At 50.0% G+C, this 16,846-nt stretch overlaps 1 protein-coding gene across 7 annotated transcripts in view; it reads right to left on the reverse strand.

Moving 5' to 3' along the window:
- Nucleotides 1-16,846, reverse strand: part of PACS2 (phosphofurin acidic cluster sorting protein 2) — a 76,320-nt gene that overhangs the window by 45,465 nt on the left and 14,009 nt on the right. For all 7 annotated transcript variants that reach the window (XM_014257589.2, XM_088060185.1, XM_088060184.1 and 4 more), the window contains exons 2-3: nt 3,383-3,470; nt 413-502 (exon numbers count right to left, since the gene is read on the reverse strand). In XM_014257589.2, the coding sequence (XP_014113064.2) occupies nt 413-502; nt 3,383-3,470 (178 nt within the window). The remainder of the gene's footprint in view (nt 1-412; nt 503-3,382; nt 3,471-16,846) is intronic.

A 16,846-nucleotide genomic window follows, 5' to 3' on the forward strand; every position in this document is an offset into this window, starting at 1 on the left:
CACAGCTATTCCCGTGACTCCAGAGCCAGGAGTAACCATAAGCACATTGCTCCTGCTTCCCCAAATGGTGCCTCCCTCAGCAACTCCAAACCAGAGGCTCACCTGACTCATTCCTACTACTGCCTTCAGTCAGCCTGACACTCACACCACCCCATGGCTGCCATCCTGCTCACAAAGAAGACAACAAGAGGCACAAAAAGCACCAACTCTCCCTGCTCCAGCTCTTGCCACAGCTCTGACCTGAAGAGGATGGACGCAAAGCCTTCGCGTTCCAGGCTGTGGAAGGAATGCTGGGAACCCTGAGAGCCCAGAGCAGGATCCTCACCTCAGAGCCACCACCCTGCTCCCTGCAGGCCACCACGGGGGACAAGCTGTGCCAAGGGAGCCTGGGCAGCAGGCAGTGCCAGCCTACCTGCAGCGAGAAGGTCAGCGCCAGCTCCGTCTCCACGTGTCCGCTCGGGGGCAACACGATCTCGTGAGACCGCAGGATGCGCTTGGAGCCCTGCACGACACAAAGTCCAGCAGTGAACTCCCCTGAGCCACCTCTCCTCTCCCATCCCATCCCATCCCATCCCATCCCATCCCATCCCATCCCATCCCATCCCATCCCAGCCCATCCCAGCCCCATTCACTGCACACCAGGAAGCGAACGCGTGGGTCTGACCTTGTACTTCTGTGAAATATTAATGAGATGAAAGGGAGATATTTGACTAATAAAGATTTGGGCATATTTACTGTCCCTAACTGCAACAATGCAGCTTTTGTTCTGCCAAACCCCAGCATTGAAAAGCTGTGAGTCAACCCCCACCCCTGGAGTTGAAGTCTCCTATTTTCCCTTCAGCCAATGGGTACAAGGCTCTTCGTCTCCCGGGTCTGGAGGCTGCAGCATCATGCTTAAATCTCTGGCCCAGAATGGGCTTTTCTTTTTGTGCACACACCCCTCCCTGGGGAAAATGGGGACTTTAACCTGTTTATACAACTGCCAGTAGCTGGGGATATTAATGAAAAAATTCACTAAGCATCTCGGTGGAGTCTGGAGGTTTAATGTATCACAGGGCAACTCCAAAGCAGCCCTGTGTGTGGGCTGCCCTATGCTAACAGAGTCACCAGGCTATTTACTGTGTGAGCATTTCATTTCAGGGAATGTTTGAAGGAAAACTAGCAGGAAAGCATGACAGACTGCTGCCTAGCAAACCCTTCTGCATTGTTCAAACACAGAGGCAAGTTTCAGAGGTCTCTGGCTCAATGTTCTGCTGAGGCTGCAGATCTGGCTTTGTCCAGACGGGCTGATCTCCCAGAAGCACAGAACTGGAGCTCTCAAAAAAGCAGCATCTGGGAAATCAGAGACAGACTGGGGGGGTTAACACCTCCAAACTCCATCCAAGGGGAAATGTGGTCTATCAGCCTCAAAGAGCATCACGAGATGAGACAGCAGCAGAGCCTCACTGACATCCCCTCCTCCCCTGAGCGGGGCTCAGGCAGCCAGAGCAGAGCTGTTCCTCTGGAACGGCGAGGTTCCTGAGCTCCAGCAGACCTGACACCAGGCAGCAGAGTCCAGCCAGGCACCCAGGAGCTGCCCCCAGGACAAGCAGCACGCGTGCAAGTGAAGCACAGCCAGCCTGGCCGCTGGCAATAGCGGCAGCTGCTGCGTTTGTGCAAAGCTCCCAACAGCAGCAATCTCGTTTTGCTGCTTACGCAACCCAAATCTAATGAAAGACCAAATATAGTTGCTTTTAAAAGGCTGCAGCAGATAAACAGAGCAACGGCTCGGGAAACACAGCTGACAACTCTTTGAACCTCTCTGCTCTGGGGGCTGCAAGGAGACATGGGAAACACAGGTAAGATGCTCTCATTAGGTCTGAATTCAGTCATCCCCTCTGCAAGGGCTCTGGTGTCTGACACCTCCCCATGCAATTCCCCACACAAAGGCAGTCATTTGACAGAGATCACCTATTTGATGATCCAGTACCACCAGCCTCAAACATGGCCATGTCAGAAACCAGAGTGCTGCCAAATAAAGCATCTTGTCAGCATCAGCATCACAACCTGCAAGCTCTAAAGGGATCCTTTAGAGCAGGGCCTGGTGTGGAGAGGACTGCTCAGGTTCCAGTGTGTGAACACTGCAGCAAGGCAGATCACAACACATAGACAAAATGGGATGTGAAACTCCCACGTGTTAAAGTTCCCTTTGGGTTTGCGGGTCTGGGGCAAGCCTTCACCTACAGAAAGTATAAGCAGCAGTAATCTGGACAGGAAAAGAAGGTTTTGCTGTAATAAAAGCTTCTGAGTTCTTCAGCCCAAGTCTGGCACTCTCTGGGCACAGATCATTTGCTGACAAGCCTCAGGTGCTTACAGTGATGCATTCATCATTGAGGAGTACAAACATATGGAAAGCTTTCAGCCTTGATAAGCTGTATCTGACAGCCTGGAAACCACAGCAGTGCTTCTTCTGAGGCTCCCACAAATCCGGGTGTGTGAAGCAATTCCCTGCCCTTCTGCTCTCTGCTGTGGGTGCACAAATCCCCTCCAACTTAGAGGGACACATTTTTACCCCAGCTGGACAACTCAAAGATGAGAGACACCAATTAAATCCTCAGCTATGTGTTTTTCCTTCCTGATTTCACCTTCCAAACTAGACTTTGTGTGCTTTGACACAACCAGCTCTCTGCAGGGGTTTGCCTAGCTCTTCACTTGAAAAGCAGCAGCTTTGCAGCACAGTTAATGTTCTACTTATAGGTCTGCAAGGCTTTTCCTCGTTAAGCACTTTAGCGTTTGCAGTGATGGTGATGCTGTGACGCACGGTGGAACCGAGCCCCCTTCCTTCCCAGCCCGCCTCCAGGCAGCGTGACCTACATGGAGGCACCTAATTAAATGGCACAAACATCTGCTGCAAAGTGGGTTATTTACCTAGGATGACAACTGTGTTTTAGGAAAAGCAGCTAGTCTGTACAGGCACCCTACAAATCCACTGACAAGCTCGGCCACAGACTCGGTAGCAGAGCAGAGCAAGGCCCAGACTCCCCCAACCCAAGACCCAGCTACCAAGATGTTCAGCCCCAGACTGTTAAATAGAGAGCCAGGCTTGGATTTAGTGCCAGCTCAGGAAGAAAAGGTGACATGTGATCTGTGAAGAGCGTTTTACACGCAGATAAGCTGACGCTGAGCCATCGGTGAGCAATACTCTTTGCTTACCAACAGTGAAACGAGGTAGGAGCGTGGGAGAAGGGTCAGGAAAGAGTCTGCACAGATCCAGAACATGCTGATGGGCTTGGGAAGAAGTGTGTGGATACAACGGACCCTTACGTGGAGGTAAAGCTCAGTTTGGGCACCTGCCAGTATTTTTAGTCAAACGACACAATTCTTAGAACTGAGCAGCAATTACCTGCATTTTGACAGCAATGACCCCAGAAATAAGCTCCTTATCCAATTCCTTTAAGACTACCAGTTTCTTTAATGTCAAGCTGCACAACCTGCAAACAGGAAGAGAAGAGAAACAGTTACAATCATGCCTGAAAAAGGAAAAGCTCTGATCAGCTTTTACACACAGCAGCATCCCAGTTTGAGGGGGAACAGGCTCCAGACACAAGCCGCATGCTTGATACAGACAAAGACAGCAGAAACATAGGAGGCTTCCCTGGCTTCTCAAGACTGAATTTCTCCAACCTTTCATAAAAACAGGGAGGTGGACAGGAGGTACAGCTGTCTCTGATACAGACCCATGGCCACACGAGAGCCCCAGACTGGCCCCCATGGCCACAGCCTGGGAACCCTTGCTTTGAGTCAGACCAAAAGCTTCAGGGTCAGAGGAATTAAATTCCAGCAGTATGAAGGCATAGGGTCAATCTAATTTTAAACTCGTCTACAAGGCTTTCCTAGATTGTTGGCTTTTCCAGTTCCAGACTCCTGGCTCCCAAAGATCTCGCTCCCACCTCCTCTTGTCAACCCACACATTCCTCTCCTCACCCCCAAACAAAAGTGCTAGCAAGAGGCTCAGGCATCTCTAATGGAAAGGGCAGGGGGAAAAAAGGAGAGAGAAAGGAGAGGACTTGAGTGGTGCCCTCTGGCCCTGGTGCTCACATGCCACACATATGCAAGTAAATCACATTCTTCACCCAGGCAATGCTACATTGTTCTGGTTAAAGCTGTTTGCACTTCTGCCTTCCAGCACAGGGAGCCTGGAGCAGATGAAATTTGGGCTCTGCAGCCGAGTTCAGGCTCTGGGTAGTGGGCCCATGGCAGTGGCACGGTTTGACAGAAGTTACCTGGCTGTGGGAATTCCGAAGGAATACCCACGAACAAACTTCAGGCAAAGATAAATCCAAAGCCACGAGAGCTCAGTTTGAGGACAGCAGAGGCCAGAGAAAGTTGCTGGGCAGGCTGTAGTGACTAGACATCATCTGCCACGCTGGCCAGGAGCCAGCAGTGCCTTTGTGTCAGGTCCTTACTCCATGGCATGGGCATCTCTGGCCTCTGCGTGGAATGTTAGCAGACATCAGCACTGCTCTTCTCAAACCCACTGCCCAGCTCTTTCTCCCAGATCAAGTGTAACATCAGAGCTGTTCATGGAGGTGTGAAGTCCAGCACTGGATGGGAGTGAAAGTGGAGCTGCTGCTGGATTTTGGCACAAGTGCCACACTGACTGAAGCCTGTACTTGAACTACAGCGCTTCCCACTGCTGCCAGGTGCCTGACAAAGCAGCACTGCAAGGGTGACTTGCACCTCCACCACCTTCTCCACTGCTTTGCTGCAATGCCTGAAGGTAGACAGGATCAGCCTGGGTGCAAAACAGCGGGAGAGGTGCAGCTAAAGGCTCTTCCCAACATGAGTGGGGGCAGATGTTGAAGCAAGTGCTGCCGGTCTCATCCTGAAACACACGTGGCTCTGCCTGAACTCTGGTCTCACACAGGCCCAGCAACAGGGAACAGCCAATCTTATGGTCTGCACCTCTCCAAACACGTCCTTGCCAGCCTCTTCTCCACCCCAGCCCATGCCATCTGTTCTCCCTCCTCATCTGCAAAGCCCTTGTTCCTGCTAAAACCCCCAAAAGCAGGAGAAGGAGAGAAGCACAAGCTCTCTCCTCTGCAGAGCTTTGCATCGCAAGACAGCACAAGCAGAGATGCTGCAGAAATTGGAGAAGGCAGAAAAGCCAGCACTGCCTGGGCCTCTGTCCCCTTGTGTCCCCTTGTGTCCCCCCGCCAGCAGCTGTGTGCACCGGCAGTCGGGAGAAGCTGTATCTCTCAACCTGGAGCACCAGGGAGGGTGTTGGCTTTTCCTCTGCATCCCAAACCAAGCAGCAGGCACAGCCAGACACACGTGGCTGCTGCAGCAGGGCCAGCAGCTGGAGGAAGGAGGCTGTGCTTGTTTTCTTTCTAACGCTGGAGCTGGAGGACAATCGTGCTCAGCTTGCCAAAACCCACAGAGCTCCGGCCAGTCAGGTGCTGAGAGCAGAGGTAGGACAACACACTGGCATTGTCTCAGCTGGCAGGCAAGGAACAATGGCCTTTTCTCTCCAGCCCTGAGCTCGGGGATGGAAAAGGTACGGGAAGAAACAATGGTGTTCTCAGCACACAGAGCAGAGCACAAGGAGGGCGTTCTGTTCTCCGCTGGGCATTCCTTCAATTCATCATTTATGAGCTTTGATCAAACCCTGTGGAGCACTTGCTGCTTGGTGGGGGGAAAAAAAAAATTAAAAAAATTAAAAGCCTCCTTTACAGTGATCAGAAAAACAAAAGCAGTTTAAAAAGACACGGGACACATCTGCTTTCTTTATCCCCCATTGCTGGGCTGCTGGTACTAAAAGGCACTTCACACAAAAAACAATGGAATGTTTATCCTCTCCATCGGCGGGGGGCAGGGTGTGTGGGGGATGGATAAAAATCAGTTTAAATGCCATCAAATCACTCTTACCCTCAACGCACTATTTCCGTCTAAATTGGCAGCTTACAAATCAAAGCAATTTCAGAAGATGTGGCAGAAAGGGGCCATGCCTTACTCAAATCGTGATGAAAAGGCACATGCCAGATGCGTCCCTGACACCAGCACGTGGATCCTGAAATACACCCACAGGTACAGCCAGGATTTGTGTGCCAAAACTGCCTCTGCCAACAGCAGATCAGTGCCATGAACTTATTCCTTCCCAAGGTTTTACTCTACTTCCATCAAGGCTCAAAACAGGGATCAGTCTCACAAGCCACTTTTATCAATAAGCCTGTTAGGTTAAACACTGCTGAGTAAAACAGGACACAGGTGGACCTGGAAAAACGTGGAAAAAGAACAAAACTACATTTGGAAGCTTCCAATACATCTAGATATGATCTCTGTGAACACACAGGAAATAACCTAGCACACACAAGGGGAGCTGAGGAAGCCTCAGGTCTGGAGATGAAAAAGCCTGAAGTATTTTAAAAGCCTGGGACTGCAATTCAGGAGGTGCAGAGGAATCATCTTTGCACGCTTCAGCCCTCACCTACAGTCGTAAGGGGAGTTAAGTTAGCACAAGCACTAAGTTAGCTGAAGAGAACCTAAACAAGGACACTGGAAATCTGAGAGCAAATATTTCCACCCTTTATTGAAGGTTCATAGTTGATCTCCCCAGCAGGAGCTCAGCTGGGTCCCAAACAGCAGCAGCAGCCTCTGTCCCCTCCGTTCACTCAAGGCATTTGCCTGGTCCTGGTTTCAGGTTAACAAATCATGAGACAGCTTAATGCTACAATAAAACTCCATCTTTTTACATCACTGCTGCAAGAACAGTTTTAAAGAGAAACCTGGACCTGACCCAATAATGCAAGTTGTGCTGAGTAGCTTCATCCTTTGCATAAGGAGGCAGCTCTGTGAAAAGAACATAACATTTTGGTAACTGAGGTGCAGCAAACATGTCCAGAACAACCAAATAAAGCGTCTCGTTCTTTACTCACTGGATGTTTTGCTTTTGCATCCCTCTGAGTAGGAAGATCAGGAAAATAAACCCCCTCCAAGAAAAAGTCTGCCTTGCTGAATTAAATGTCTGTTTCTCCACAGGGAGCACAGTAATTGCACCGAGACCTCGTTCACGCAGAGACAGTCGAATCAACAGGAAGGAAAAATTAAAAATTAAAGACCTGCATTTTAATTAAACCCCATAGAAGTAGAGAATAATAACAACAGGATGCATCCACAGTTATAGGAGACTCCAAGCAGAAGTTGGGAGCTGGGGCAGGAAGACTGTAGTACACAGATACCCTTTGTCCAGATTTAGAGCTGTGAAGAACTGTTCCTAGAGAAAGTGTTTCATGCCAGGAGCACTCTCCTCTGAGGTCTGACAACCTCAATCAGCCCGTGGCTATAAGGAAGGAATCGGTTTCTGTTTGGCCACTGGACAGTTTCACCTCATCCAAGCTATTTCAGCATTTCAGGACAGCAAGCAGCCTCCCTGGCCGGTGCTTTCAATGTCCACGTTGAGCGTTCTGCTCCGAGCTGACCCTTTACACCCACATCAGTCCCAAAATAAACCACGAGCCACTCGAAGGAGAACTGGAGGGAGAACCCACCCACACAGAACTGCCCAGACAAACAGAGCCATTCTGCACACAGCTATGGGGGTGTCTGTGCACGAGAGGCTGGGGCCAAGAGCCCTGCACAGCATTTTTGAGCTGCTTCAGGGAGCCATGAATGCCTGCAGCACCCCAAGAGCCGGCTGCAGCAGCAGCAGCAACTTCTCAGGATTAAACCACACACAGCCAAACTTGTTGCTGCACTTCCACACCACAGGCAGGGCTCTGTATTGTTCTAGGAGCTAGCTGGGGGAGAAAGCAGGGCAGAAATGCTGTCCTCTGGTGCCACTGGTACATCAGATTTGGGCTCTGGTCAAGGGCAGCAGCAGGAGCCTCAGGAAGATGCTTCCCCACTTTCCAAAGCTTAATGAGAGAACTCCCTCAACACAACCTAATCTTGGTTGTATTATCAGCTCCCAGGCAGGGTGAAATCAAAAGAGGAGGCAGAGGTCAGGCACCCCAGAAACATAACCTGAGCAACCTGCAAAGAAACCTAATAGTCCTTCATTCACATTTCCCACTAAGCTGACCTTTAATCAGCTGTTCTGGCTGTAGGTCCATTTGAGTAAGGTTTAAGCAGCCAGGAAACAATTGCAGAGCCAGTATTTTCATTGTTCTTGCTCTTAAGGATCTTGAAATCATCCTCCCAGCATTCATACAGAGAATTAAGCTCTTAAGATTCTGGAGACTAAGATCTATAGAAGTGCTGGAGCAAGCAGGTCTTGTTCAGTCAGGTAGGAGGATGGCAGCTTATTTTACACCACAGGTTCTACCCAGGACCTCACAAGGACACACACGTACAGCCAGACACTCTCCTTTTATAGCTGAAATACTCACTTCAAATAAATTACAGATATGCCCACTCCAAACTGAGCAAGCAAAAGGGGGTGGGCATGTTAAAATTTTGCAGATCTGCCCTTTTTTTTACATTTTTACAAGATCCTAGAACTCCACATGGACACATTTGCTACCTGAAGTTAATATGACCAAGTAGTAAAGCGCATCTGAGCTTAGATACTCTAATCCAATATATATCAACTGGAAAATGCTGAGAGATGTCCTCCTTCAGTAGGTCAAGACATTGCTGGCTGGCTCTAGGGGACTCACCAAGGGCACAAAGGGATCAGGGCCCCTGCAAGCCAAATAACCCTGACTCACAAAGCAGAGTTTGCATATTCCCTGGGCACTTATCTCCATGTGCTTCAGTAATCTGGGAAGGAAAGGGCACTGCTGAGACACAGCCATGCTGGTGAAACACACAGGTGTTAAAGCTAAACCTCCACGGCTCCACACACTCTTCAGGTAGCCAAGCAGAATTTCTTGTGGCAGTTGCTGGCAGTTTTGTCACACACAACTGTTCTGGCCAAGGTGTGACGTGTTCCAAGTCACACCTGCAGGAAATCAGCCTGTCTGACACCAACTGCTCACCTCCATGAGCAGATACGTGCTCTGAACTGTGCTACTGAGGAACAGCAGCTTTCTGTCCCTTTAGGAAACCATCTCAGCGAGAGCAGGGGTAGCTCTTCACACATCTGTTGGCCTCAGTTGGATCTCAGTTCCTGCACACATTGTTATCTCACTCTTCAATTTGATGACTTCAAATCCCTTTATAGGGTGACTTAAAGGAGGAAAAAACCCAATCACTGACAAAGCAGGGATTAAGTCTGTTTCTCAGACAGGCTATGGAGTATAAAGGAGTCGGGCAAACTCACCTACATGCTCACACCATGCTGCCTGCAAAGCCAGGCATGGGCACAAATGTGGTTTAACACATGTCTCTTGGTTTGCCTCTTCCAAACCCAGCATCCTGATACCAAAGTGAGCATCAGTGAAAATGCCTGTGCTACTGGTGAATTGGGTTTGATCAATGGTTTCGAAGTTTTGAGGCAGTAGGAAGATGCTTTATTAGCTTTAAAGAATAAAGTCAGGAAATAATGAGAAGCTGATTCATGGTTAAGGCTCCTTTGACAGACATCAGGACCACATTTTCTGTATTTCAGATGACACAAACACATTCAGTATTTGTTGTATTAATTCAGTAGTAGCTGGAGCAGCCAGAGGCACCACCCAGGAAGGAGATGAAGGCAGACCAGGCACGGCACATCCATCAGACCAAAGAATCGTGGCAGCTGTGGGTCTCACAAGCCTGTAGGAGACACCCATGGACTGCAGTAGAGCCCAGAAATGCCAGTCTCCCATCGGAGCTTCTAACGAGCTCAGCCAAAACACCGCTGACAGGGAGGGGGAGCCTTCAGGATGTGGGCTGGACAAGCCATTCCTGTAGTTAGGGCTTCATTTCTCAGCTAGTCGGCAACAAAGCAAAGGCACAACCCACAAAGTTTCTGTGAGCCAGCCAGGGAGGAGGGCAGCTCCCACCACACGCCTCACACATTGGCAAAGAGACAGATAACACAGATGAGCAAATGAATCACGCCCTGGACCGAGAGGAGACTCCGGCAGGAAGAATGCAAAAAAACCAAATCAGGGGGTGGGGGACGAAGAGGAGAGACCTTCGCGGCTGGAACTGACCCAGCAGCCCTCCAGTCCCTGGCTCAGCCCTGTGTGCCTTCCTCCTGCAGCCAGCAGTGCCTGGCACACGGCAGCCGTGTCCCAGAACACTGCCGGCCTGCCCCGAGTCCAACAGGGCCAGCAGCTCAGGAGGAGCACCAGAGATAAAGGCGTCGTGCTATGCCCAATTCGCCTGCACGCGAGGAGCGCCACATCTGGCCCGGTTTGAGCGCCACACCTGGCCCGGTTTGAGCGCCACATCTGGCCCGGTTTGAGCGCCACATCTGGCCCGGTTTGAGCGCCACATCTGGCCCGGTTTGAGCGCCACACCTGGCCCGGTTTGAGCGCCACACCTGGCCCGGTTTGCAGTGCCACACCTGGCCCGGTTTGAGCGCCACACCTGGCCCAGTTTGCAGTGCCACACCTGGCCCGGTTTGCAGTGCCACACCTGGCCCGGTTTGCAGTGCCACACCTGGCCCGGTTTGCAGTGCCACACCTGGCCCGGTTTGCAGTGCCACACCTGGCCCGGTTTGAGCGCCACACCTGGCCCAGTTTGCAGTGCCACACCTGGCCCAGTTTGCAGTGCCACACCTGGCCCGGTTTGCAGTGCCACACCTGGCCCGGTTTGAGCGCCGCATCTGGCCCGGTTTGAGCGCCACACCTGGCCCGGTTTGAGCGCCACATCTGGCCCGGTTTGCAGTGCTACATCTGGCCCGGTTTGCAGTACCACACCTGGCCCGGTTTGAGCGCCGCATCTGGCCCGGTTTGAGCGCCACATCTGGCCCGGTTTGCAGTGCCACACCTGGCCCGGTTTGCAGTGCCACACCTGGCCCGGTTTGAGCGCCACATCTGGCCCGGTGTGCGGCAGCATCCCTCTCCCTCCCAGCGCTGCGGCGGGCAGCAGGAACAAAGGCAGCACCCAGCCTTCCCGCACACACCCAAGGGAATGCTGCTCCCTGCGGCTGTCAGCTCTCGCACGGGCACCGTCAGCAAGATGAAAGGGTTAAAGCAAGCACAAGCACAGGTTTTCTCCATAACCCTCCCTCCCCTCCCAGCCCTGAGCACAGCATCCCGAGCACAGCACAGCGGGCTGGCAGCTGTAACATCTCCACAGCAACTGGGGCTGTCACAGCCCGCACATCACCACCTTCCCCGCAATGGGCTCCTCCGAGAGGCTGCTCGCTGCCCTGGCCCTCCCGAGGGTGATGGCAAAGCCTCCCTCGCTGCTGCCTGGAGAAGGCTGCTCTCCAAAATCCACTGCCCCAGCTGCTCCCCTCGCCAGGCCTGCCAGGGGCTGTGGTGCAGGCACGTTCACAGGGAAGCCCTGCATCAGCCACTCTGGTTTAGTGTTTCCTATTTTCCTTTCGACAGCAGGAAGCACAGGTCTCCTCCTGCACTCAACTACTTTCAAAATGCCTGGTGATGTTCTCCTTCTCGCTCCCGGTGCTGAACAGCCCACAGCAAGAGCCCTCTGTGCTCTGCAATCTCCTGTTCCCCACCTGGTGCCCTGGGAGACAGCACGGTTCCCAATACTGTCCCCAAGGCCTACAGATCTTTAGAGAAAAAGGATTCTGCCTCAAATATCCTGACCTTCCCCTTTGTCTGTAAATCAGCCATCAAGGGGAATAAATGATGCCCAGAGGAGCCTGGACTTGAGGCTCATGTCAGAAGAGCTTGTAAAGAAGGCTCAGTTCTGCTCGGGTTATCCGTCACTGTGATCTCTTCAGCAGAAGAAAGGAGGACTAGGAAGCCTCCAGCTAGGAAAGCAGTCAAGGAAAAACAGATGGCTTCTTGGTGTGCCCAAAGCTGAACTTGCTCTCAGGGCATGAAGAGTGTGCCATCTCTCTGCCTGATCTCTCTCCACTTCAAATAGCTCCCACAACATCACCTGACACAGAGGCCAGCTGAACAGCCTGTCACCCCAGAGACCAGACTGCCTCACACCACGGGTCACATCGAATTACTTCTCACTCAGCCATCCAAGAACGATTCCTAGCTCACCAGCAAGTCAGGCACATGGCCCTCCCACTCAAAGCTGAGATCCTGATGCCGTGTTATTCTCAGGACCCGGTGCTTCTTTGGAAGACAACCACATTACACTGTTCCAAATAAACAGACTGTCTGAAAACTGATGTAGGAGTTTTTAGAATTAATTTTGGGGTGGGTTTTGCTGTTGGTTTTGAACTTGCTTTTTCCCTTGCTGACCTACCTGGACCCAAGGCAGCAAAGCCAGGGCAGGTGGACCATTCCTAACCACTTTCTGTCACCTTGATTTAAACCAGAGGCTTTTGTTTGCGAAGTTCGCCATGTAGCCCAACATAGACAAGCTGTGAGAACGACTCAGGCATAATTTAGACCCCAAAATGCTGTTTGCTTCTCTACTGAGAACTCAGTGTCCTGTGAGAGTAAAGACAGAGCAGCTAGCAGCAGTGAAAAACATTGTGAGCTTTGATGGTACGTTTGGTATTAGCCAGCACAGCAATCAAACATGCAAAGCATGCTGCTGGCAGGCTTGCTTTCAGCCTAGGAGAACACTTCACAGATCCCAATACCATTCCCACTGCAGAAAGTCTGTCCAAGCCTGCCATTCTGGCCTTCTCCCAGCCAGCCACCCCAACACCTCCCAGAGACAGCGGTCTGCATTATTCCTTCAACTGCCCCATGTTTAATGCTGGCTCCCTCCTGCCCTGGCCCCAGAGGTGAATGGTCTGAGAAATCAAAGAAGGATCAAAATTGGCTACTGAAGTCTGAAACTCAACTGTTTTGCACAATTCCCATTGTGCCTAAAATACAGGAGAACTATTTAGCACCCCAAAATGTGATTTCTCTCCAGAGTGCAAAAACACAGAGCTAACAACTTGAACTACAGGGAAGGAGGCAGGAAAATTGAAACTCTAAACCCCAATCTATTCAAACAGCAGGTCAAGAAGGAAGGTTAGGAGAAACACCAGCTCCACAAAGTGAGCAATTTCTACAGCTGTACCTAACACCCTGTGTAATGCTCACAGCACCTCAGCTGTGCACTCTGACCTCCGAGCCCCACAGCTCTGCCTCACCTGAGCACAGGTGCTTTCACCGTGGGACTGCAACACTGGCAACCCATTTGTTCTCTGGCCACAGCTCAAAGGATGTTCCCAAATCAAACACATTAAAACAGTTATAAAAGAAAGGTGGTTCTTTCCCAGAAGCGTTTATTTGAACAGTGCTGGTTTTTACAAGGCAACGACACACAGCTGACAAAGCAGCCTCCATCAGCACTAAATATAATTCACAAAGAACTCTAAATCCTGCCACTAAAGCTGGGGCATTCAGCATTAAACTTGCTGGAAACATCGATGAACAGCCCTCAAACCAGAACAAAACATTGAGGGTAAAGCAGCTGAAAGGTTCTGTCCCTCGCAGATTTGTCTCCCCAGAAGGGAAGGGGCGAACCGAGAGGAGCTTTCCAATATTAACAGTGGTCAAAAAAGGTCTGAAAATGCCAAAGCATTCAGCACTCCTTGCAAGGAAATGCCTCTGATGGAAGCTGCATTGTGCTCCAGCACATTTCCCTTGCATTTTTTCCACCAAATATTCTGGGCAGCACTTGCTCATTTGCACACAGTCCGCTCAGAAGAGCACAGATAAGCTGGGAAGGAAATCACCAGAGGACAGAAACAAGGGATCTAGCAAGAGTCTAAAAGCCAAACAGCTGAACCCCATTACCCCAGCTGATGCAAGAACGAGATGGCTGAAGTGAAACTGCCAGCCCTGCTGCCAGGGATGGAGCTTCAGCAGTAACCAGCAGCAGGATTTTAACTTCCAGAACCAGCTGACCTGGGCTGAAAAGGCTCACAGAGAGCACAGGGAGTGCCCAGCCTGCGGCACAGGCTCTCCAGCTACAGCCCTGAAAACTGCAGAACCCACCAGAAGTGCACCAAGGAACAGAAACTGGGATCTCCTGTAGGTTTTAAAGCTGACCCACGGGGGTGACCTCACACTGAAGCAGCATCAGATTCTGCACTGGCAAGGACTGCAGGAAACACCCTTCCCATGCCCCGAGGAGATACCTGAGTGGGGAGGCACCTGCATCACCAGGCCATGCACTTCCAGCTGGTTTGCAAACAACTCATATTTTCAGATCACTTCTGATCCCCTCTCAGGAAGAGCGGCTTCATTTAGGGAAAATCCCAGGTGATCTCAAAATGTCTCTCAACAGAACCTGAAATATGCCTTCCCCCACAGTGTGTCTCTTTACATCTAAATATACCCTGTATGCTCTAGTTTAAAGAATCACTGCTGGAAAAGAACGCAGTTGTTTGGAAACAGCTCAGCACAAGGTTTTCTGTTTATTTCCTTCTCTGTAAAAACCCCTCATGACTGAGACTTCTCTGAGTTTCTCATGAAAAAGGGAGAAAACCTGGCAACTCTGACTTGGTTTACACTCTCTTCTGAAAGCTAACATCACCTTTAAGTTTATCAGGGAAAAAGCAACCACAGTTTTTCACCAAAAGAAGTACAGAAGAATCCCAGTGCCAAACACTCTCAGTGGCAGGCAGAATACAGTGGTTTGCTCCAGAAAAACATTTCCATTTCCTTAATACTCTAAACCCCTTCAGCAGACGTGGGAAGTTGAGCTGGCGAGCAGAGATTCAATATTATTTAGAGACGACAGTTCTTTAGCATCATTGCTGGTGATATTTCATTCCTGAAAGCAATAAGGAAGCAGCAAAACAAACCAAGTGCCTGAACTTGCTAGTTCAATTTGCCAAGAATATTTATTAAAACATCAGTGTGACCTGTGTAAGCCAGCAGAACAGTGAGCTTTGAAAGACACAGGGTGCTCCAAGATGCTCAGAACTTGTTCCAGACTCCTGTAGGACTTCTTTTAATGTTGAATACAAGCAATAAAACAAAAAGCAATTTATAACAATCATAATCCATTCGCTCCCCAGAACCTTTCATCAGGCCTGTGAGTTCCCACTGAAACTGGATTTATCAAGATAAACTGTAGATGCTCTACAAAATAAGCAGACTGAGGTAAATGAGGCATGAACGAGCTGAGTTTGAATGACAGGCTGCTCTTCTCCAGCAGGATATTAAGGTCCACTGCAGGGAGGGATTACCCAGAAGCCTACCCAGGAAAAAGACACCTACTCCATTTGTGAACAAATTCACACCATCAGATCTTTCATGGAGACCCATCTCCACAGCCAGAACAGCCTGAAAACATTCTCCTCTAAAGCCTCTGCTGATGCAATCAGCTAAATGCTAACATGACAGTGATGCTAAGAGCGAGGAATAGGTATCAGCATCATTTTGTGGTCAGTGCTCCTGCTTGTGGATGAGGCATGGCAGGTCTGGAACGAGGCACACTTCCTCAGGCTGTCAAGAAGCATTTCCATCACAGAAACAGCTGAGGATCATCAGAGAGGACGAGGCAAGGCCAAGTACCACAACATCAGGATGGGATTTATCCTGGATTATTTTTTGTCCTCACTCAGAGGACCACACTCAACCTCTGATTTTCACCATGTGACTGCAGGCAACACCAAGCACATCCGTCTTTGCATCACGGCCCATGGCTAATCATGCAAAAGAAATGTATTTACGTGCATTATATGTTTCCAGCACAATCCTGGTGAGCCCAGCTTCTCTGGAGTACCAGTGCAGATCTACACTTCCAGGGTGTTTATTTTCAGCCTTCATTTCCATCACTGAGAAGCAAAGGTCTGCTCACAGCAAGCACCTGGGAACGGGCTGGGGAAACACTGGAACTGAAGCAGTGGCAGGACTGTTCCATTAAGACATTGTGTGTTATGCATATCATTTGTTAAGTAATCATACATAAATGTTCATCTAATTACAAATTACCAATCCATTCTCTGTTTTCACACCTGAATCAGCAGGAACACTGCAGACACAGGTGATCCTCAGCAGGGTCCGCTGTTTGCAGATGTACCACCTCAAACACAGATCAGCTCCCACCCAGAACAGATCTTCTTGGAGAGCTGATGGAGAGCGAATTCACACACAGGAGAAAAGCCCAAAGTTACTCATGCAATAGCTTGGAAAATGTGGTGATAATTTTGGAACCAAGATCGGCCCAGGAGACTTAGCAGGAGCAGCAGCAGTCTGCTGGCAGAGGACAGAGAAACAAAAGCTAGAGGAGCCTCAATTCACTGTTCAAGAGTCAGGAACTGTGGGAGACAAGATGTAATGTTGAATTTCCAGAGATTAGAGAATTGTTTACGTTAAACTGCACCGAATTCTGCCACTAAACTGATTCAAGCCTTCTGAGCTGTCCTAGATATTGATAAATCATTTCACCTTCTTGATAAGCAGACGCTGGATCTTGGTAGGTTTGAGTCTCAGGCAGCCCCTGGCCATTGTGAGTGTAACACACTGCAGCTTCCACTGCCAGGGCTTTGGCACACACCAAAAAAAAAAAAGCAGGAATCAGGAAAAAGCAGGGAATCACAAAAGCATCCAACGGATCCAAAGAGGGAAAGAGCTGCAAAAATTCAGTGGGAAGGCAGAGGAAAGCTGCAGCATTCAACACGGGATATGATGCTTCAAATGTGAAGAAAATTTTGTTCTAACTTTTGCCTTTTATTGTACTCCAGCTGTCGTATGATTTCCACAATGCAATGTGGGGAGAGCAAAGGGAAACTCAGCTACGTCCCCTTTTCTCAGGGACACGTCTAACATATTTCCCCAGCTCCAGATACTTCCTATCTGCACTCAAAAGTAGCAAGTGGTCAACGCATTCTCAGAGCTTAATAAAAATCAGAGTCCAGCGTTTTCAACAAAATCCTTTTTGTTGCTGT

The sequence above is a fragment of the Pseudopodoces humilis genome, chromosome 10 (genome assembly GCF_049639895.1).
Source record: "Pseudopodoces humilis isolate 2021_Gansu_Grassland_sample_001 chromosome 10, ASM4963989v1, whole genome shotgun sequence".
NCBI classification, from domain to species: Eukaryota; Metazoa; Chordata; class Aves; order Passeriformes; family Paridae; genus Pseudopodoces; species Pseudopodoces humilis.